The sequence below is a fragment of the Sturnus vulgaris genome, chromosome 29 (assembly GCF_052056855.1).
Source record: "Sturnus vulgaris isolate bStuVul1 chromosome 29, bStuVul1.hap1, whole genome shotgun sequence".
Lineage (NCBI taxonomy): Eukaryota > Metazoa > Chordata > Aves > Passeriformes > Sturnidae > Sturnus > Sturnus vulgaris.
In genome coordinates this window covers 4,610,107-4,632,844 of record NC_142271.1, presented here as the reverse complement: position 1 = coordinate 4,632,844, position 22,738 = coordinate 4,610,107, and the positions used below count along the sequence as shown (strand labels likewise).

The following is a 22,738-nucleotide window of genomic DNA, read 5'->3' as shown; positions in this document are numbered from 1 at the left end:
CTTGCCTTTCCAAAGAAAAGTCCTGCCTTTTCCAGGAAAAATCCTGCATTTTCCAAGAAAAATCCTGCCTTTTCCAGGAAAAATCCTACATTTCCAAAGAAAAATTCTGCATTTCCAGGAAAAATCCTACATTTCCAGGAAAAATCCCGCATTTCCAGGAAAAATCCTGCCTTTCCAAAGAAAAATCCTGCTTTTCCAAAGAAAAATCCTGCATTTTCCAGGAAAAATCCTACATTTCCAGGAAAAATCCTGCATTTCCAAAGAAAAATCCTGCCCTTTCCCCAAATAAAAAACGGTGGGAGAAGCATCATGTGCTGGTTTAGGGAGATTTTTGACCTTACACAGAGAAATGCAAATGAACAGCAAGGAAAGGACACAAAACCTCAGTGGGAACATAAATCTGATCGAAATTCCCCATTTTTTTCTTTTAATCTGGTCACAAGGACCGGCTCAAACAATAACAGGAATCAACTCCATGTAAAAAATCAGGGGATTCCACGTGAGGGTTTGAAAATCCCATCAGGATTTTTAAGTACAAGGTAAAGTGATTGGTGCACTCAGGAACTGCCACCGTGGGACACAAAATGGAAAAATCAGCTCCTCCAAGGAAAATTTGGGAAGGATTTGGAAAAATCAGCTCCTCCAAGGACAATTTGGGAAGGACTTGGAAAAATCAGCTCCTCCAAGGACAGTTTGGGCAGGACTTGGAAAAATCAGCTCCACCAAGGACAACCTGGAACCATCATCCCCCAGTTTTTCCAGCTGCCACCCTTTTTCCTCTTGGAGTTACTGGTGAGGGAAAAGCAAAACCAATATGGAAAATAAAAAGGAAGGAGAGGAATTAGTGACGATTACCTTTGGGTAAATCTCTCAACCGATTAGCGGGGATGGCTGCAAGGTAAGACAGTGCTTGTTAACCGGGTTAGTTTAAGCTTGGGTGGCCAAAGGAGCACCTGGCAAACATAAAATTCCAGATTTCAGTGGGAATTGGTCAAGTTTGGGAAGCAGAGCAGGAATATCCTTCCCCCACAGACCTCCACAGTTGTGGTTGACGGTAAAAGGGAAATACCGGCCTGATATGGGGTTAATGAGCCATTAGGGGAAAAGAAGGGAAATAAATCAAGCCTAGGGGAATTATTTGGGATTTTGGGATTCTTGTTCCAGCAGCTGCAGGTGGTGGCATTCCCAGGAATCCGAGGTGGCCCCGGGGATGATAAATCCCTGTTTGCCAAGCTGAGTTTGCAGTGGCACAAATGGGAAATTGGGTGACGTTTGTCCCTCCCTGTGCTGCAAAGGGGACACACAGAGGGGACACACAGGGCCAGGAGGAGCTGGCTCAGCACCCCAACACCCCACTGAATTCACCCCCAAATTTAGGGCTTTTCTCATGGATCCTCAACATCCACCTGGGGATATTTCGGGCTGTGTGCAACAATCCCTGTTCATTTTTTGCCCTCAAATCCCAAGATATTTTTTTTTTTTTACAATTTCCGCGCCATCATCCCAGACGAGGCGGCGAATCCTGCAACAACAGAAGCCCTGCCCTGCCAGCAGAGCATCCAGGGGACAATCCTGGAGGCCAGACCTCCCTTCCAGCCTGACCTGGAGGTCGGGGTGTCTTGTTCAAAGCCAAGCTCTCAGCTGTGGGGTCAGGAGGGCTTTACCCAGCACGGTGAGATAGGCCCTGGCAGCATCCTGGTCCAGCTCCGTGCTGGCCACGCACGTGTAATCGCCCTGGTCCTTCTCAGTCACTCCAAAGATCGTCAGACCATCCTCTTCCTTCTTCATCCTTCAAGGAAACAACATCCCAAAATTCTGCCCCGACGGATTTTGGGAGCAGTGTCACAGTCTGGATGTTCCCTGACAAAATCCAGCTGGAAACTCGACCCGGAGCAGGAGAACATCTCCGGTCTGGAGGTTTTATCAGCTAAGGATGTGCTGGGTTATTCTGGGAAAGCTCATTTCCTGAGGAATCACGCGCTCTGGGGAGTATCTGGGGAATAATCACATTTTTAGGACAGCAGCCAGCCCCAGGCTCGTGCTCTGGGATCAGATCTTGCCTCACAAGAAAGGGGAGTCAGGTACGGAAAGGAAATTAAAGCTGAGCCAGCCACAGCAGAGAAACATTAATTTTGGAATGGCTCGTTATGAATTCCCGGGTTTTATCAAGATGTCCTAAGAAATTTGGGAATAAAACCCTCGGCAAAGTCTGGATTTATTGATAAACCAGCCAGAATTACTGGAGGCAGCCAATGAGATTAGAAGTGTCAAAACCATCAAATGTAGCTTAGGTGGGAACACAATATTTATCCCTGGGGACACCTGGAATGTTCTGCTAAAAATCCGACAATTCTGGGAGAGAAATCGATGGAATTTTTGAGCACACACCTGTTCCCCAGGTACAGGGGGGCATCGTCCTTGAGCCAGGTGACCATGAGCCGGAGCGTGGGGTCGTGCTTGACGCGGCAGTGGAGCCGGGGTATGGTGCCCCTCTTGACCACCTGGTCCTCGGGGCCCCTCACGATCCTGGTGGGGTCTGTGTGGGGTCACAAACAAAGGGTCACACCCCAAACTCCTCAGGAAACCCTCACAATCCTGGTGGGGTCTGTGTGGGGACGAGGGTTATGTCCCAAACTTCTTTTGTCCCCCCGTGGTCCTGCTGGGATCTGCAGGAGGTCAAGGGTTATGTCCCAAAATTTTCAGGGCACCCCTCGTGATCCTGGTGAGGTCTGTGTGGGGTCACAAACGAAGGGTCACACCCCAAACTCCTCAGGACCCCCCCGTGATCCTGGTGGGGTCTGTGTGGGGACAAGGTTATGTCCCAAATTTCTCGTGTCCCCCCATGGTCCTGGTGGGGTCTGCAGCAGGTCAAGGATCAGGTTCCAAACTCCTCAGGTTCCCTCTCAGCCCTTCTGGGGTCTGTGTGGGGTCACAAACAAAGGGTCACACCCCAAACTCCCCAGGTTCTCTCCCAACCCTTCTAGGGTTGTCCCCTGCACGGGGACAAGGGTTATGTCCCCAAAATTCTCGTGTCACCCCATGATCCTGGTGACAAAGTGTCGTGTCCCAAAATCCTGGGGCTTGTCTCGGGCTCAGCAGAGCGGGATTATTTGGGAAGGACAACACACTTGGGGTGTTTGTCCCACTTTGAACAAATAAATTTTTAACAAGTCATTAATTCGTTCTGAGCCTTTAAAAAAAAACAACATTTTTTTGAGTCAGCGGTTGGATTTGCTGAGTGGGGTAGAAACGATTCCAAAAATGTTTCATTGTCCTCAGCTCACCCTGAGGAACATTTGGGGACAGTGTTGGTGTTGCTGATGGCGCCTCCCAGCCCAAGCCCCTCCACCATCCCCAGCCTTGCTTTTTTCCCAACATTAAAATGGAATCTCCACCATTTCAAAGCTCCCAGCTCTGACCTGCTGGGAGACCAGATCAGGCACAACCAACCCCCTTCACCTCAAGGATTATTCCTGCTGCAACTTCCAGAAAAGCCAAGAGAATGACCTCAACTATTCCTGCTGCAGCTTCCAGAGGATCCAAGATTTTGACCTCAATTATTTCTGTTCCAACTTCCAGAGGATCCAAGATTTTTGACCTCAACTATTTCTGTTCCAGTTTCCAGAAGAGCCAAGATTTTTTTACCTCAACTATTTCTACTCCAACTTCTGGAACATCCAAGATTTTGACCTCAACTATTCCTGCTGCAACTTCCAGAAGATCCAAAATTTTGACCTCAACTATTCCTGCTGCAACCTCCAGAAGATCCAAGATTTTGGCACCTCCGTGCCCCTACCTTTGACCTCCAGGCGGACCTGGGCCTCAGCTTTGCCCAGGATGTTGGTGGCCACGCAGGTGTAGATCCCCTGGTCCTCCTTCCGAGCCATGAGCATCTCCAAGCTCCCGTTCTCGTGGGCTTTGTAGTTGCCTCCATCCAGCGTGTTCCCCTGGCCGTTCTTAAACCTCCCAACACCACAAAGTGCTGTTGGAAGGGAAGGAAAAGCAGGAAACCCCTCCCCTTTCCCACCCCTCGGGACGGAGAGGGATGGGATCCGGCTCTTACCAGCGCAGGGTGGGGATGGGGGACCCGAAAAAGGGACAATCCAGGCGGGTCCTGTTGTTCTGGATCACCCTGATCAGCTGGTTCCGGGGGGCCAGGATCCGGGGGGAAACATCTGCCAACAGCCAAAATTCCAGCCATGGAGAAGGAGAAAAAAATGGATTCTGTTGCTTTTTTTTTTTTTTTTTTCCCTGGCCTTTTCCCTGATTTTTTGGTTCACTTTTCCTACTGGCACTTTGAAAACCCGGTAGAGCTTCTCCATTCCCCTTCCCTCTCCTTCCAGCCTCGTTTTGTGACTCAGATCCCTGGATTTGCTCAGCCTTTGCCTGGTTTGAATCCATGGCAATGGATTCCTGCTCCAAAGCCTGGGTGCCTTTGTGCATTCCCTCAGAGCAGCAAAGGGGAAAACTCCCACAGGGAAAAGGGGACTTGGAAAAAACAGGGAGAGTGACTTTAACATGGGAATGTGGTAATAGGATAAAGGGGAATGATTTTCAACTAAAACAGGAGAGTTTAGGTAGGATATTGGGAAGAAATTCCTGGCTGGGAGGCTGGGGAGGGGCTGGGATGGAATTCCCAGAGAAGTTGTGGCAGCTCCTGCATCCCTGGAAGTGTCCAAGGCCAGGCTTGAAGAACCCTGGGAGAGTGGAAGGTTCCATCCCCCACCCATCACAAATGGAATTCCAGATGAATCCCAGAACCAACTGGGGAAAAAGGCTGGAAAAGGTCTCCTGCTTTTCCAATTGGTTGGAAAACAGTCAGAAAAGCTTTCCAGCTTTTCCAATTGGTTGGGAAAAGGCTGGAAAAGATTTCCAACTTTTCCAGTTGGTTGGGAAAAGGCTGGAAAAGGTCTCCAACTTTTCCAGTTGGTTGAAAAACGGTCGGAAAAGCTTTCCAGTTTTTCCAATTGGTTGGAAAAAGGCTAGAAAAGGTCTCCAACTTTTCCAGTTGGTTGGAAAACAGTAGGAAAAGCTTTCCAGTTTTTCCAATTGGTTGGAAAGAGGTCAGAAAATATTTCCAGCAAGGTTGGAAAAGACCTTTAAGATCACCAAATCCAACCCACGACCCAACACCGCCACGACGCTAAGCGCCACATCCACCCTTTTAAGCCGAGCTTTGAGCTGAGCTTTTCGAGCTTTCCCACCCTCGGGTTGCAGGGAGATGCGAGGTTTGGGCTCTGGCACGCCCCCAGGCTCACCCAGCACGCTGACGAAGGCGTTGGCCAGCAGGTAGCCGTGCTCGTTGGACGCGTTGCACTGGTACACGGCGCTGCTGCCGATCTGCGTGTCCCGGAACACGATGGTGTCCCCGGCCACCTCCCGGCTCGGGTTGGGGGGAGACGCTTCAAAACAAGGACGGCTCCTTCGATTCGGTTCCCTCCATGAGAATCCACCCCCGTAATGTCATGGGGAGCGTTCCCAGCCCGGTTCGAACGCGGTGAGGGTGTGTGAGCTCCACAGCCACAACTGGGAGCCACTGGGTGAACTGGGGCTGTCCCAGACAAGCTGGGGGTTCCCGGGGAGCTCGTGTGGGTGTTGGGGCACACCAGCAGCTCTGGCTCGTGCCCAGCCAGGAGATCCTAGGCTGGGATTTTGGTGGGATTTGGGCTGGGATTTTGGAGGAGGAATGAACTCTGGCTTGTGCTCAGCCATGAGATCCTAGGCTGGGATTTTGGCAGGGATTTTGGTGGGATTTGGGTTGGGATTTTGGAGGAGGAATCAACTCTGGCACATGCTTAGCCATGAGATCCTAGGCTGGGATTTTGGTGGGATTTAGGCTGGGATTTTGGAGGAGGAATGAACTCTGGCTCGTGCTCAGCCATGAGATCCTAGGCTGGGATTTCAGTTGGGATTTTGGAGGAGCAGGGTCAGCCTCTCCCTCACTCACATTCGATGGGCTCTCCGTTCACCAGCCACTGGATGGAGGGTTTGGGGTTCCCGTTGGCCCGGCACACGAGCCTGCCGTCCTCGCCGGGGGCCAGGATCAGGTTCTCTGGCTGATCCAGCCAGTAGGGAGCAGCTGGAAAACAGCCCCACCCCGGTGACACAGGGACACAAAATCCCCCCTCCGAGGCTCCCTGGGGATGGAAACACCGAGCGGTTTCCCGGGATTCGATGGAGGAGGAGAGGCCCCTTTCCCTCTCCGTGGCCACACAAAGCCAGCACCATTCCTGTCAGCGGGATCCCATCTCCCGCTGCTTTCGGGGCCGTTTGGACAAGATTTAATTTGGAAAAGGGAACGGAATGGGATGGGATATTGGGATGGGATCATTCTTTGGGAGGGTGGGGAGAGGCTGGGATGGAATTCCCAGCGAAACCATGGCTGTCCCATCCCTGGGAGTGTCCAAAGCTGGGTTGGATGGGACTTGGAGCAAGCTGGAATCACGGAATGCATCCCGGAACTGGGTGCTCTTTAAAATCCCTCCAACCCCACCCATTCCACGATTCCCTGAAGAACACAGCACGGACCCATCCCCAGGGAACGGCCCTGCTGTCCCTCCCGGAATTCCATGAACGTCCCCTCCCGGCTGCAGGCGGCCAGGACCCGAAGAGGGAAGGTAAAGGTGACGTACCCTTCACTCTCACCGAGATCGTGTGGCGGATGCTGCCCATCTTGTTGGAGGCCAGGCAGAAATATTCCCCGGAGTCCTCCTCGGACACGTTGGAGATGCGCAGGGCCTTGTTGAAGTTCTCCAGTTTGGTTTTGCCCACCGGGAGCTCTCCGCCTTTCTTGTACCACATGATGTCCGGTGCTGGTCTGAGGAGAGGGGAGCAGATCAGAGCTTTTCCAAAGGCCAGGGAATGGCTCCCAAGTCAAGGGTTGTTATTCCTAAGGAACAGTGAAATTCCCATCCTGGGAACCACTAAAATCCAGGGAGAAGGTCTGATCTGGTTGATGGGCCACCCTTATTCCAATCACTGTCCCTGAACCACGGCCCTGAGCGTCCCCAGCTGGTCAGGATCCACGTTCTCCTCCTGATCCTCCTGGGAATGCAGGATCATGGAATTCTGGAATGGTTTGGGGTGGAAGGGACCTCAAAGCCCGTCCCTGACCACGATGCTGTGGGCAGGACCACGAGCCCAGGACATTTCTGTGGGACACAATTATCTTCCCCCACAGCGTGATGAGGAGAAAATTCCCAAATTTTAGGACAAACCAGTGGGGAATTATCCTCGGACAAGGATCTGAAGACACCTGGAAACCTCAGCTGTTCTGTTTGCTCATTGAGCAGGTTATGGGAGCATTGTTAACTCATCAAAAGGAAGGAACGATCCCTTTTTCCCCATCCAGGGGTGATTCCATGCCCTGATCCCGCTGGGAATTGGCAGGGATCTCCCTCTCCGTGGTACGTACACTCCGGAGGCGATGCATTCCAGCAGGAGATCCACCCCTCGGAGCACCATCTGGCTGCTGGAAGTTCCGTAGGGATACATGAAGCTGGGAGTGGTTTCCGTGATCCCTCGGGCTGGAATCGGTGGGAAGAGAAGGAAAACCGAAACAACAAAAATAAAACAGAAAAACAAAGAAAACAAAACACGGGTCTTTTAAAAGTCTCCGGGAATTCACCTGGGAGGTGTCACCTCCCACGACATCCCGGGATTCTGAACTCACCCAGGAATGTGCCTGGAAAGGAAAGGAGGGCTCCAAATGGATTTGGGATTGAAATCCCAAAAAAGGGGGAAGAGAGAGGAAGTTTGGAGGGCAGGGAGGAGAAGGAGCAGCAGAGGGAGCTGAGCCTTGGGGACGGTCCCCATTCCATCAGTTCCCGCTTTTCCTGCCCTCCCTGCCTCTGGAAAATGGGCTGGAATCAGATGGAACTGGGAAATATTGATGGATGGAACATATAACGATGGACAGCAGGAAAAATGGGTACGGGAAGGGTTTGTTCAGACCCGGAGCTGCTTTTCCAAGGAAATCTCTGGGATATGGAGCATCCCCAGGGCTCCTGCAGCACCAAAGAGGTTTTCCAGCTTTCCTGGAGGCCTGGAAGGATAATTCCCCTTGGAAAGGGACAGCTCAGCCACCAAAATGACCCATTTAGGGCTGGACAGGGGAAAAAAAACAAAGGGAAGACACGAGACAATTCCCTACGGATCCACACACAGTGACGGCCTCTTTGCAGGGGGAAAAAAATTAATTATTCATGGAAAAAATTCCATTAAGAAGTGGAATGATTGACCTAGATCTGGATCAGTGAGGACAAAACAGGATGAGATGGGCGGGAAAGCAGCAGTAGCAGGGATGGAAGTTATGGGATTAGGAAAAGGATGGGATGAGAAACGGGACACAAAAAATCCTGGAGTGATCCATGGGGAGAGACCATCCCACTGCTGGAGCAGGATTTGGGATGCAGCCCCAAAATTTCCTTGGCTCAATGATTTGGATTTTGGGGATTTTGGGGAACTTCCAGAGCAGGGGAAGGAGGAGGAGAGTGAGGACAGGGGATCTTCTGGGAATTCCCACTTTAGGGAAGGAAAATCCAACCCCAGGATTCACCCGTGGAATTGGTTCCACACCCACGGGCTCCGCGTGCGCTCCCAGTTAATTAATTATGGATTAATGGATTATCAGGGCAGGAAAATGTCAAGTTTATCCCGAAGAGCCGAGTTCTCCGGGTCTGTTTGCATCCCTGCTCCCAGAAAAATTCCCATTCCCAGTTAAACCCAGCTCCCAAACCTCCACCACAACCGGGATCTTCTCCCACCAAATCAGAAAAGTGGGAATTCATTCTTTAATCCGCCAAGATTGGCTTTGATCAGGATTTATTCCCACTCCAGATCCTGTGGGATAACTGGAAGTGCTAAGCGGAACAAGCTGGATTTTACAAGCCTGTATTAATGATGGCAATTAAAAATCAGGGGGATTAATTAGCACCCTCCTGGCTTTAATGAACTTAAGGACAGCACAGAAAAAAATAATTATTTTTGCTTCAGCACAGCACCGTTAAGAAATAATAATTAATAAATAATAAATAGAAATTACTTAATAATAAATATTTTGCTGTTTCTAACAGGGAGCAGCCAGAAACTCCCTCAGAACCAGAGGGTCTGAGCATGTGGAAGTTCCAGCTGGAAGTGTCAAGGTTTTCCTCATCCCTCTGGAGAGATCCCAGCTGGAAAAATAAATCCTGGGGTTGTTTATTTCAGCTTAAAAAAATGGACTCTGCTCCCAAGCTTTGCTGTGAGCTGGGATCATCCCAGAAATATCCAGTTCTCATCCCAGAGCTGCCAAACTGCCCCAAAATTCCTCCATCAGTTTTCCAGGAATCCCGACACATCCCAGCTGCTCAGCCCCGGCACAGCCAGGCTCAAACAGCCTCAGGTTTGCCAAAAAAAAAAAAAAAAAAAAGAGGAAAAGGAGCAAAACAGGGTTTTAATTCCATTAAAAGGAAAAAAACAAGTGGGAATTCTGCTAATGAAATATTCCATTTATCCTTTCGGATCGTTTTTCCCTTGGTAATTGCAGTCGGTTTGTCCATGGAATTCTGGGAATCATCGCTCCAGGCTCTGGGGACCGGGGGTGGGCGACACTTCCCGTGGTTATCCCAGCCCTGGAGAGGAATTTGGGACAAGTGTCCCACAGATCTCCCGTGTTCCATGTCCCCACATTCCCAAGCTCAGGAACATCCTGGCAATGGCATTCAGAGCCTTCCAGAACCCTTTTCCAGCTTCCTCTGGAGCCGAGTCAGGATCGTGGGGATCAGCACCCCAAGGAAGAACAGCCAAGAGCCCCAAAATTCCCCCAACACCTCAAATCTTTGGGATTCACATCCCTCTCCGAAATCCCAAAACCTCCAGCATTCCCAGCCAGGTCATTCCAGGCAGCAACCAGGAAAAGGACTGAGGGTAAGAATTTTTATCCCCAGCTCATTAATTATTGAGTTAATTACGGCCTGGGTTGGAGTCTGGGTCTGCACAGGGGTGGGAGAAGGGGACCGGGATCCTCTGGAGCCAGGAAGTTTTCCAGGGAATGTTACAACACAAACAGCAGGAAGTTCCTCCTGTGCATCCATGAAATAGAATGGGATTGTGTGGATAAAATCCCATTTTCCTGATGGAGTGACTCTTAAAATCCTTTTTCCCTGAACAAAGATATCCAATGGGAAAACTCTCCACTGGAATTCCCTTTGTCCCTTCCCTTACAGGTCGTCGATGCTGCTCCCACCGAAGCTGATTTTGCTGAAAATCCCTTTTTTCCACCCATTTTCCCGAGGATTTCCAGACTGTCCAGCCCATTCCAGCGCTTCCTCCCGGGCTGATTCCGCTGCCGAGCCTTTCCCAGCTCCTCAGAATCCTCCAGACCCTCCTGCTCCCCATGCCAGGATCCCAAATCCCTTGGCCCTGCCTGGCACGTCCCGCTCTTCCCGCACTCCAGCTCTCCCTGCTTGTCCCCAAAAATCCCCACGGGATGGGTTTTGTCCCCTGGGCTGTGGGGAAACTCCGGCTCCGGCAGGAATTTCCCTCCAGGACACGGTGGGGACAGCAAGGGACATTCCCAGAGCTGGCCCCGCACATTCCCGGCCCCAAAAGCAGCAGGAAGGGCAGGAAGTGAATCCTGTCCGGGACAGCTCCGGGTTTGGGAGCAGCTGGAATCCGTGGTGGCTTCTTGGAGACATTCCCAAGATTCCCTGTGCTCCCAAACCAGCCCCAATTTCCCACTCCCTAAAATCCCTCACTGCTGCCCTTGTTATCCCAACACATCCCTGACAATTCCAACCCATTCCCAGGGAAACCATCCCGGTTGTTTTTTTTTTTTTTGTGCCTGCAGCATCATTTAGGATTTTGGGGTGGGATTCTCCCAGAAAGGGCAGAATCCAAAAGGAATTCCCTGCCCAGGTTCAGGATTTTGGGATGAGCTTCTCCCAGCAGACACAGAATCCACGGGGAATTCCCTGCCCAGATTCAGGATTTTGGGATGGGATTCTCCCAGCAGGCACAAAATCCAGAGGGAATTCCCTGCCCAGATTCAGGATTTTGGGGTGGGATTCTCCCAGCAGACACAAAATCCAGAGGGAATTCCCTGCCCAGATTCAGGATTTTGGGATGGGATTCTCCCAGCAAACACAGAATCCAGAGGGAATTCCCTGTCCCGACAAGTGGGAGCAGCCTGTGGAAGCATCCAGCACATGTCCAACCTCTCTGCACAGAAATCACCCAGATTTCAGGAAAATATTCCTGAATTCCCAATATTCCTCTTTTTCCCCCCCCTCTTTATATCCCTGCCTGAGTTCAGCTGGAAATACCGGGAATGCTCCCTCTGGAAACGCTGCTTCTGGAGACACAGAAAAGAGGGATGAGGATCTGACGTTTAAATCCTGAGCTTTGCTGAGGACAGGACAGGAGACACCAAACTCAGCTTAACCACAAGGGGCACATCCTACAAACCCCAACCCCCCCCCAGGCCGGGCTTAACTCGCTTAAACCCCGCTCAGCGGACAGGGGGGAACCCTGTGGGGTTTCGTGGTCGCTCGGGTGGATTTATGCCGATAAATTTTTTGGCAAAGCCGAAGGGACACGGCGACAGCAAAGGGGACACGGGCAGGGAATGGGGTCAGTGGGGTTAGGCGGGACTGGGTTAAGCCGGGACTCCCAAAGCCAGCGTGGACTCACCGCGGTACATGGCGGGGGAATTTCCTAAAGACGTTTCGTTATGGGACTTCTCTGCAATTAAACAAAACACCGTGAGCAGCGCCGGGGAGGCGGGGACAGCGTGGGAAGGGGACACGGAAATTCCTAAAAAAACCAGCCAGGATGGGAGACACGGGGACATCCCAAAAATCAGCAAGGATGGGAACACGGGGACATTCCAAAAAAACAGCAAGGATAAGAGACACAAGGAATTCCCAAAAAACCAGCCAGGATGGGGGACACGAGGACATCCCAAAAATCAGCGAGGACAGGGGACACAGGGAATTCCCAAAAATCAGCGAGGATGGGACAGGGCAGAGGACATCCCAAAAAACAGCCAGGATGGGGACAAAGGGAATTCCCAAAAAAACACCAAGGACTGGACAAGGCGGAGGATGCAAGAATTCCCAAAAACAGCCAGGATAGAGAACATGGGGAATTCCCAAAAAATATTAAGGATAGGACAGGGGACATCCCAAAAAACAGCCCGGATGGGGACACGGGGAATTCCCAAAAACCCCCAAGGACAGGGACACAGTAAATTCCACAAAAAATCAGTAAGGACAGAGCAGGATGGGGGACACAGGGAATTCCCAAAAAAACAATAAGGATGGGACAGGGCAGGGGACATGGAGACATCCCAAAAACCAGTCAAGATGAGAAACACAGGGAATTCCCAAAAAAATCATCAAAGATACGACAGGGTGGAGGTCATGGGGACATCCCAAAAAACAATCAGGATGGGGACACGGGGAATTCCCAAAAATCAGCCAGGATGGGGACACTTGGAATTCCCAAAAACCAGCAAGGATGGGACAGGCAGGAGCAGGGAAGGGATCCAGAAGCACTCGGACAAACACAAGCAGGAAAAGGAGCTGATTTCCCTCTCCAAGGGGTGGGAAGAGCTAAAAGTGTGGGAATTGTGGAGTAAACATTTCCTTGGAATGTTTTTTCTCTTTGGAATCTTTGGGAAAACCCCAAAATTGGAGCAATATGGAGAGGGAAATCGCCCCCTTCCAACATTTTAGGGATCAAGAATTTTTTGTGTGGGAAATTAAAGCCTCAGTTGTAAAATTTTTTAAGGAATCTGGGAGGCTCCTGGGGTGGAATTTGCCTCTGATCCTACAGCAGTTGTTTCCCAAGGAAAACTGGAAGAGAAGGATTTGATTTTCCAAGATCTGGGAGTGAAGGGATGTGGGGACACCTGAGGGGAGCAGGGTGGGGGGAGCTCGAATCCATGAAAATCCACAAAAATCCACCAGGATTTCATCCAGGTTACTTCCAGAGCTGGATAAACACGTTTGGAGCCCTTGATGGCTCCAAACCCCACAGATCTTTGTTCGCTGGGATTTTTCCCAAAAATAAATATTGGGATTTTCTTTGCCCAGCTCTGCGAACAGACAAATATTTCAGAATTCACAAATAACATCTGGAATTTCCAAATTATATCCGGAATAAACGAGCTGCCCGCATTCCCAGCCCCGGAAAAGAACCCCTTGGAATGATTTAAATCCCTGATTCCCTACTCCAGGTTTGCACCGAGGAGGAGCAGCTACACCGAGGTGGAAAACTCGTCACTCCCAGGTCCCTTTCATCACATTCCTGTTCATTCAAGCTGCCGGGAAATCAAATTAAATTCCTCCCACCGGCATTCAGGAGCGCCTGGTGCTTCCCAAAAAACAGCCAGCACCTCCCAGCTGGATCTTCCTGGGGATGCTGGGAATGGGTGGAAGCTCCTGCCTTGGTCGATGTCCATTGAGGATTTTGTCACCTCTGTGACAGCTCAGGGCCCTCGTGTCCCTAAAATTGGCGCCATTCCCTCTTCCAGAGTCACCCCAGTGCACCAGGAATTCCTTTTCCTTCAGGAATTCTCATTCCTGGAGGAAAACCTGCCCTGGAAGAGCGTGGAGGCAACGGAAAGGCTCTGGAGAGAGCCCCTGGTGTCCCCTCGTCGATGCTCGGTGGGGACACCTGGGAACGCCCATCCCGAGGGTCCCACCGGATTCCAGAGGCCCCCAGCCGATTCCAGAGGCTCCCAACAGATTCCAGAGGCCCCCACCCGATTCCAGAGGCTCCCACCCTCCTGGAGCACAGGAGACCCAGGAATATCCCCAGCCACGTTCCACACTCGTTTTTCCACATCCAATCCCCTGGAGCAAACCGTGGCCAATTCCACCTTCCCGGAGCAGGGAGTGATCCCTGGATATTTTACATTTCCCTGAGTGTGGTGGGAATGTGGAAACACTCCCAGTTTTATCCCAAAGATGTGGAACTGGCGATTCCTGCTCCAAATTTCCTCTGGATGTTTTACATTTCCCTGGAGATGAATTTCCCAGGTGACACAGAAACGCTCTCCAGTTCATCCCAAACACACGGAATTGGCAATTCCTGCACCAAATCACCTCTGGATATTTTACATTTCCCTGGATCAGTAGGAATACTCCAGATGTGTCCAAACTCTGTGATTTGCCCCGAACACACGGAATTGGTGATCCCTGCGTTTCCCTGGAGATGGTGGGAATGCCCCAACTGGGCTGAAACACTCCCGGTTTTATCCCAACACAGGGATTTGGTGATTCCTGCTTCAAGTTACCTCTGGATATTTCACACTTCCCTGGAGATCGTGGGATTGCCACATCTCTGATAAAATGTTCCCTGTTTTATCCCACACACACAGAGAATTGGCAATTCCTGGATTTTCCTGGAGATGGAGGGAATGTCCCATCTGTGAAACACTCCCAGATTAATCCCAAACACAGAATTGGCAATTCCTGGATTTCCTTAGAGATGGAGGGAATGTCCCATCTGTGAAACATTCCAAATTTTGCTTCAAACACATGGAATTGTCAATTCCTGGATTTCCTTAGAGATGGAGGGAATGTCCCATCTGTGAAACATTCCAAATTTTGCCTCAAACACATGGAATTGGCAATTCCTGGATTTCCCTGGAATTGGAGGGAATGCCCCATCTGCAAACACTCCCAGATTAATCCCAAACATGGAATTGGCAATTCCCAGATTTCCCTGGAGATGGAGGGAATGCCCCATCTGCAAACACTCCCAGTTTAATCCCAAACACACGGAATCAACAATTCCTACACCAAACCACCTCCAGAACCCTTAAAACCCAGAACCTCCAACCCCATCCCACCCCAAAACCCATCCTTATCCCACCCAAACCATCCCACTCTTCCCTTGCCGGATTCCTGGCCGGGACAGAGCCCAAACTGGTCGCCCAGTGAGCCACTTACTGGTTTTGACCTTGAGGGTGAAGGGGTTCTTCTGCTGGATGGTGTGGGTGAAGTGGAAGCGGGCGTTGCAGCTGTAGTCGGTCAGCGCGTCCTGGGCCAGCACGTTGGAGAAGTAGAGGTCCCCGTTGTGACCCTGGGACACGCGCTTGTCCTGCGGGATCGGCTCCATGGCTGCGGGAAAACGGCGGGAATTCGGGATCCGTGGAGGACGGGGAATGTGGGGTGGGGATTGAGGGTGGGGAGGAAGGGCCCTGAACTGATAGAAACGACCTTAAATGAGCAGAAAGTGCCCTAAATTAACGGGCATGAAGATTAACTAACAGAAGCGACCCTAAATGAACAGAAAGTGCCCTAAATTAGTGGTTAGGACCCTAAACTAACAGAAGTGACCCTAAATGAACAGAAAGTGCCCTAAATTAGTGGTTAGGACCCTAAACTAACAGAAGCGACCCTAAATTAACAGAAAGTGCCCTACATTAGTGGCTATGAAGCTAAACTAACAGAAGCGACCCTAAATGGGCAGAAAATGCCCTAAATTAGTGGTTATGACCCTAAACTAGCAGAAAGCATCCTAAGCTAGTGGTTAGGACCCTGAACTAGCAGAAAGTGCTCAAAATCAGTGGTTATGAACCTAAACTAACAGAAACTACCCTAAACTAGCAGCAAGTGCCCAAAATTAGTGGTTATGACACTAAACTAACAGAAAAAACCCTAAATGAGCAGAGAGTGCCCTAAATTAATGGTTATGAAGCTAAACTAACAGAAGCGACCCTAAATGAGCAGAAAATGTCTTAAATTAGTGGTTATGACCCTAAACTAACAGAAACGACCCCAAACTAGCAGGATCAACCCCAAACTCTCAGGACCAGCCCTAAATTATCAAGCCCAACCCTAAACTAGCAGGATCAACCCCAAGCTGGCAGAACCAACCCCAAACTGTCAGCAACAACCCCACTCACGGTTATTTTAAACCCCACAGGCGGTGGAGCCGCCATTCCCGGAATTCCCGGCGGGAAAGGCGCTCCCGACTCACAGCTGCTCATCCAGAAGATGACGGGCTCGGGGAGGCCGGGCGGGGGATTGCACTGCAGGCTCAGCGGGGCCCCCTCGTCCACCTCGATCACATCCACCTTCTCCTTGGGCCACAGGGGAGATTCTGCCGCGGGAAGGGAAGGGAAGTGAGGAAAAAAGGGAAGGAATCCTGCGGAGGGATTCCCGCCGGATCCAGCCTGGTTTCAGCTCGGAATTGGTCTGGGCGTGTGCAGAATTCATGACCTGAAATCCATCCCCCCAAATCCATTCCTGGAATCCACACCCTTAAATTCAGACCTCAATTCCACACCCTCAAATCCATATTCCTAAATTCATCCATCAAATCTATCCCTGGAATCCACACTCTTAAATTCAGGTCCTCAATTCCACATCCATTCTGTGCCCTCAAACCCATATCCTTAAATCCATCCCCTTGAATCCACACCCTCAAATCCATCCCTGGAATCCACACCCTTAAATTCAGATCCTCAATTCCACATCCTCAGTTCCCTGCCCTCAAATCCATCCCCTCAAACTCACCCCTCAAATTAATATCCCAAAATTCATCCCTCAAATCCATCCCTGAAATCCACACCCTTAAATTCATATCCTCAATTCCATCCCCTCAATTCCAACCCCCTAAATCCATGTCCTCACATCCATATTCAAATCCATCCCTGGATCTGCACCCTTAAATTCAGTCCCTCAATTCCACATCCTCAATTCCCTGCCCTCAAATCGATCCTCTCAAACTCACTCCTCAAATCCACACCCTTAAATTCATCCATCAAATCCATCCCTGGAATCCACACCCTTAAATCCATCCATCAAATCCATCCCTGTAATCCACACCCTTAAATTCCTATCCTCAATTCCGCACCCTCAAATCCCTCCCGAGCAATTCCCATCAGCCCCACTCCTTCCCTGTCTCCTGGACACACCTGGACACACCTGGAGCCGTTTGAGCGCTGGATATTCCCCCCCCAAACCTCCCGTGGCCCTGCTCAGCTTCCCGGGAATCACTCACTGGAAACCTGCAGGTGGATTTTGTTGGAAAGGGCCGTTCCGAAGTCGTTCCTGGCGAAGCACTGGTACTCGCCCTCGTAGTCGTCGGGCCGGCCCCCGCTGTGGAAGTCGATGACCAAAGTCCCGGATCTCCTCCTCATGGACACCTTGGGATCCTTGGCCACGTTGAAGAACTTCCCGTTCCTCGTCCAGGAAAAGCTGGGATGGCAAGGAAAGCTGAGTTTGGAACCATTCCCCTGGGAAGGTCCTTACCTGTGATGTGCCTGGGATCGATGGGATGGGATGGGATGAGATGGCATCCCTGGAATGAGATGGAATGAGATCCCTGGGATGAGATGGGATGAGATCCCTGGGATGAGATGGGATGAGATCCCTGGGGTGGGATCCCTGGGATGGGATGGGATGGGATCGGATCCCTGGGATGAGATGGGATGGGATCCCTGGGATAATGGGATCCCTGGAATGGGATGGGATGGTGGAACAGCTGGAGCAGTTCCAGAGCACTGAGGGACAGCGGGATGAGGGCTGGGAATGCACTCACGTGGGAAAGGGATTGCCTTTGCCTTCACATTCGATGAAGATGTTATCCCTGGGATCCACGATGTAATCCTTGATGGATTGCTTGGTGATCGTGGGGGGCTGCGGCACTGCAGGGACAGGGAAATCCGTGAGGAGCCGGGGGAGATCCCTCTGTGCCATCCCACAGCAATTCCTGCTGGGATCTCAGCTCCCTCCCCTGCCTGGCTGTGTGATTTGGAGGCTGAATCCTGAGGAAATTCCTGTGAAATCCCTGAGTTCACCTCTCGGAGCATCCGGACTCCCTTTAGGTACCAAAAAGCCTCAATTCCCTTTCTGCATCTTGGTCTGGGAATGTCCCAGTTGCAGCCCCCTGTTCCCATAGGGTGAATCCAATGGGAATTCATCCCGGATCTGCAGCTCAGAAAGGGCTGGGCCATGGATCCTGAGACATTCCTGGTGCAAGGAATGCGGCTCCAACCCCCCAGGACGGCCCCAGATGAGCTCAGACCTGGGATTTAGGAGGACAGGGATGGAAATAGGGACACAGGAACCCCATGGCCAGAATGGATCCCTGAACTGCAGATCCCAGCTCCTGGGATGAGCATCCAAGGCTGTTTCCTCACCCCCTGAGATCCAGGGACGCTCCCACCTCTCCAGGATGTGGGACTGAGCCTGGAGTTCATTCCCACCCTTCCCCAAACCCAAACCCTGCAGGAACAACTTTTCCATGCAAACCCAGCCTGGTTCCTGCTCAGCCTGGAGAGCTGGGAGCTCATCCCACGCTGCTCCAGCCTTGGCATGCATTTCCCAACCTGGATGTGCAGGAAAAGGGGCCACGGTCCCCTTGTAGCCACCACGGCCACCACCAGCGCATGCACAGTGGCCCCTCATGCAGTTTTGGGGACAAGGACATGGGAAGGGGAGCACTTACATTCTCTCTGGATATTTGCTGTTATTCCCGAAGGGAATGCATAGGGGGAAAGAAACAGGAGGTTAATTCAGGAGCAGTCCTGTTCCCAGCTCAGCCAGAAAAGAAATCCGGGGAGTTTTTGGAGGTCCTTGGAAACCCTACACAAAAAAGCCTTTTCCTCCCAAATATGGCGAAGAAAATCCAAATGTGGAGGGAAAAAAAAACCCGAATGTGGAGAAGAAAATCAAGCTGTGGAGGAGAAACCCCAAATTTGGAGAGGAAAATCCAAATGTGGAGAGGAAAATCCAAATGTGGAGGAGAAAATTCAATTATAGAGGGGAAGACCCAAATTTGGAGGAGAAACCCCAAATGTGGAGGGGAAAATCCAAATGTGGAAGAGAAAATTCAGTTATAGAGGGGAAGATCCAAATTTGGAGAAGAAATCCCAAATATTGAGGGGAAAATCCCAATTTGGAAAAGAAACCCCAAATGTGGAGGAGAAAATCCACCTGGGATGTTCCCACCTTCACCCCACCTCCTCCCCGTCCCAGTGAGGAATTTTTGGGAAGGAACTGGAGAGGATAAATCCCAAACTCACAGTCCAGGGGGACCTCGATGGCGCTGACGAGGTGCTGGAGGCAGAGGGCGAAGGCAATTCCGGCACCCGAGATCCGAGCTCTCCTCGGGATCATCTTGGAGCTTCCCTGGGTGGCCTCAGGATTTTGGGATGTCCCTTGGGGTGACGTCGGGGTGTCCCCTGGGGTGGCACGTGCAGAGGAAAAAAAAAAACAACCTCAGCTGGAAAAAAAAACAAAAACAAAAACAAAACAACCCCAAAGTCACACGGCTGAGCCAATCCTGGTGTTTTCCCTAGGGAAATTTTGGGAATGTGGGGTTTCTGTCCAAAAATACGGTGGGAATGGTGCCCAGGATTTGGGGAACTCACGGGAACTGCTCTCCCGAACCTGAGATCATCCCGCTGGAAGGATTTTAGGGATTGTTTGGTCTCCGGACCAAGAGAAAATTCCTGGGAGTAGTGGGATCCAAATGGAGCCCAGGGGATTGGATAAAAAGGTGGAGTTGTTATTTAGAAAATTAATATTAATTGTATTTGATGCATAAAAATTATTGAGCAATATCCGATTCCTCGGGAATATCTGGATGATCTCGGGGGTCTGGAAGCCACCCATGCTGTCCCAAAATGATCCAGCAGAATTTTGGGATTGGGATCTTTCCCAAGTGCACTCCAAACAATCCCATTATTCCCAGCCAGGATCCAGATGTTCCCCTCGCTGCTGCCAGATCCCGCCCGAGTTCCTGGGATCCCATTTTCCACCCCGGACACTTTTTATCCCCCCTGTAACAAACGCAGATCCCAAAAGGAAAACGAAAATCTTTAAATCCGTTTCAAACCGGGATATTTTAAAGGAGGGAAGCAGTGGGGGTTAGAAAGGAAAAAATGGGAACAGTTTGAAAAAGTGAGGAATTTTTTGTTTTCCTTGGATTTGGGAGTGGGGAATGGCTGAGAGGGAAGGAGGAAGTTCCTGACACAGATTCCCGGGGGATATTTGTAAATAAAGGAATATAAAAGGGCTGAGCCCAAGCTCTGATGGCAAAACACAAAATCCTGGAATGGTTTGGGTTGGGAAGGGAATTTCAAGCTCATCCCAAGGGCAGGGACACCTTCCCCTATGTGGCGGTTTTTAAAGATTTTTAAAAATTTGTGACTCCTTTCCCAAATAAATTGGTAAAAGATTATTTTAAAAATAGCAAACTAAGTTGTTTTCTGTACATTGTCAGTGTAAAATAAAAAGTGTGGGAGGAGGAGGAGTGTTCTAAATTGTTTTATTCTGAGTTTTATCCTTTTTTTCTTATCTTTTCTAGTAATAAAGTTTTTCTTTGTACCATTTAAAGTTAAGCCTGTTTTGCCTTCCTGCTAATCCTATCTCACAGAAAAAAAAATTTCAAATTAGCAAACCAAAAACCTCTAAACCCTATCCCAGGTTGCTCAATCCTGGGATTGGACATTTCCAGGAATCCGAGGGTGGCTTCTCCCTACAAATAAATCCCTGTAGGTCCCACTGCAATGAGGCTGCAAAAATCCGGGAATATCAGGAAGAAACGAAATTCCAGATAATTTCTGAGCCGTAAAAAATGGCACAGGATCCCTGAGCTGAACCCGTGGGCAGAATCCCGCGGGAATGTCCTGGCTGGATAATCCAGGATGATCCATAGGATTGCACAGAGCAGCGCTGGCTGGGAGCAGGGAAAACCAGGGAATTCGTCCCCTTGAATCCACACCCTAAATCCATCCCTGGAATCCACACCCTTAAATTCAGATCCTCAATTCCATCCCCTTTAAATCCAGATCCTCAACTCCATGCCCTGAAACCCATCCATCAAATCCATCCCTGGAATCCACACCCTTAAATTCAGATCCTCAATTCCACATCCTCGGTTCCATACCCTGAAATCCATATCCTTAAACTCATATCCTCAATTCCACACCCTCAAATCCATCCCCACAAATTAATATCCCGAAATTCATCCCTCAAATCCACACCCTCAATTCCATCCCTTTAAATCCATTTCCTCAACTCCATGCCCTGAAACCCATCCATCAAATCCATCCCTGAAATCCACACCCTTAAATTAATAACCTCAATTCCATCCCCTTAAATCCATGTCCTCACATCCATATTCAAATCCATCCCTGGAATCCACACTCTTAAATTTATAACCTCAATTCCATCCCCTTTAAATCCAGATCCTCAACTCCATACCCTGAAATCCATCCATCAAATCCATCTCTGGAATCCACACCCTTAAATTCAGACCCTCAATCCCATCCCCTTAAATTCATCATCAGGGAATTCATGCCCTGGAAAATGCCAGGCTCCTCCAGGCTCCTCCAGGGCTCCTTTGTCCGGAGCAGATGTGGGCAGCGGGAACAATCCCTGGGAACAATCCCTGGGAACAATTCCTGGGAGTGTAGGTGGCTCCTGGAGAACACAGCCCCGCATTGTCCCGCCTGCTCCTGCCGGGAATTCTCCAGGCACGGACGCTGGAGCTGCCACAAGAGATCGGGGACATTCTGAGCTGGGGGAATGGAAGGGGAGAAGCTTTTCCCAAAAATCAGCATTTTGCCAGTTTTTTTTCCTGCATAGAAAGGATTTGACACTGGCCCCAAAAAAAGAAAAAAAAAAAAAAAAGCAGGAAAAATCCTTCAGCCTCATCCCAAAGGGAGGGACAGCCCTACAAATCCTGGAATTTTTAACTGGGAAAAAAAACCCACACGGTGGCTTAATTAGGATGAGATTGATTTGGGAGGAACAAGGAAAGGAAGTGAGGGGGGAAATAGGGATTGAAAAGGGAAAATCCAGGTGGGAAAGGGAAACGTTTGGTGCCACCCAGGACCCTCCCTGTGTCCCCTCACTGGACACCGGGGGGCACTGGGGCTGCTCCAGCACCATTTTCCCATTAAGAAAATCCCAAAGAATCTGTGGGGTGGTGACTCAGGGGCGCTCCGGTCCCCTTGTCGTGTCCCTGATGGAGCAGCAAATCCCATCCCATCAAATCCCATCCCAGCAAATCCCATCCCAGCAAATCCCATCCCAGCAAATCCCATCCCATCAAATCCCATCCCAGCAAATCCCAGCCCAGCAAATCCCAGCCCAGCCCAGCACAGGTGACACTGTGCCACTGTCACCTCCTGTCCGGGGCCATCCGTCCCACGCTGCTCCCAGAAAACCCACGGAGCTGGTGGCACGGGGGGACACGGGCCATGCCTGTCCCCACAGTGTCCCCAGGCCACCCCTCCCTGGTGGCAGCTGGCCCTGGGATCAGCCGAGCCTTAATCAGGTGGAAAATCGGCCCTGGGATGGATCTGGAGCCTCTGGAAAAAATTCCCGGCTCCCACCTCTGCTCCTGCTGCCCTGGAGGAGATTCTGACCCGGGCTTGAGCCTGGCTAAGGATGGGAATGTTTGGATAAACTGCGGGATTTTTGGGATCCCCAGGAGTCCCTTCCCACTCGGGATTTTCCATGATTTTTTTGTGAATAAAATGATGGATGCAACACGCAGGAAAACTCGGCATTTCTCCGACCGTGCGGAGCTGGGAGAGGGTTTGGCTGGAATTCCCTCCCCTGCTGGACACAACCCACAGCTTGTCCCTGCCAGGAATGTCTGTTCCCGTGGGAAAACCCACTCTGGGAATTTGGGACACTTGGAATTCCTCTCCTGCGTGAGAGGAACCCTCAGGAACAGCAGATCCTGATCCCATCCCTGGATCCCAGACCCGGCTCTCCCTCCT

At 50.6% G+C, this 22,738-nt stretch overlaps 1 protein-coding gene across 25 annotated transcripts in view; it reads right to left on the bottom strand.

The window, feature by feature from the left end:
- Positions 1-22,738, bottom strand: part of NFASC (neurofascin) — an 81,912-nt gene that overhangs the window by 44,736 nt on the left and 14,438 nt on the right. For 12 of the 25 annotated variants that reach the window (XR_015808757.1, XR_015808758.1, XM_088180434.1 and 9 more), the window contains exons 2-17: positions 19,025-19,183; positions 18,448-18,465; positions 17,539-17,644; positions 16,999-17,195; positions 15,973-16,095; positions 14,940-15,110; positions 11,671-11,721; positions 7,415-7,526; positions 6,633-6,817; positions 5,948-6,079; positions 5,259-5,402; positions 4,064-4,175; positions 3,797-3,963; positions 2,389-2,536; positions 1,665-1,789; positions 856-891 (exon numbers count right to left, since the gene is read on the bottom strand). Coding sequence is in view for 23 of the 25 variants with exons in the window: in XM_088180434.1 (XP_088036560.1) it covers positions 856-891; positions 1,665-1,789; positions 2,389-2,536; positions 3,797-3,963; positions 4,064-4,175; positions 5,259-5,402; positions 5,948-6,079; positions 6,633-6,817; positions 7,415-7,526; positions 11,671-11,721; positions 14,940-15,110; positions 15,973-16,095; positions 16,999-17,195; positions 17,539-17,644; positions 18,448-18,465; positions 19,025-19,118 (1,921 nt within the window). In the remaining 2 variants the exon portion in view is untranslated. Of the gene's footprint in view, positions 1-855; positions 892-1,664; positions 1,790-2,388; positions 2,537-3,796; positions 3,964-4,063; positions 4,176-5,258; positions 5,403-5,947; positions 6,080-6,632; positions 6,818-7,414; positions 7,527-11,670; positions 11,722-14,939; positions 15,111-15,972; positions 16,096-16,998; positions 17,196-17,538; positions 17,645-18,447; positions 18,466-19,024; positions 19,225-22,738 lie in introns of those variants that run through there. The other 13 variants (XM_088180443.1, XM_088180447.1, XM_088180458.1 and 10 more) reach the window with 6 other exon arrangements.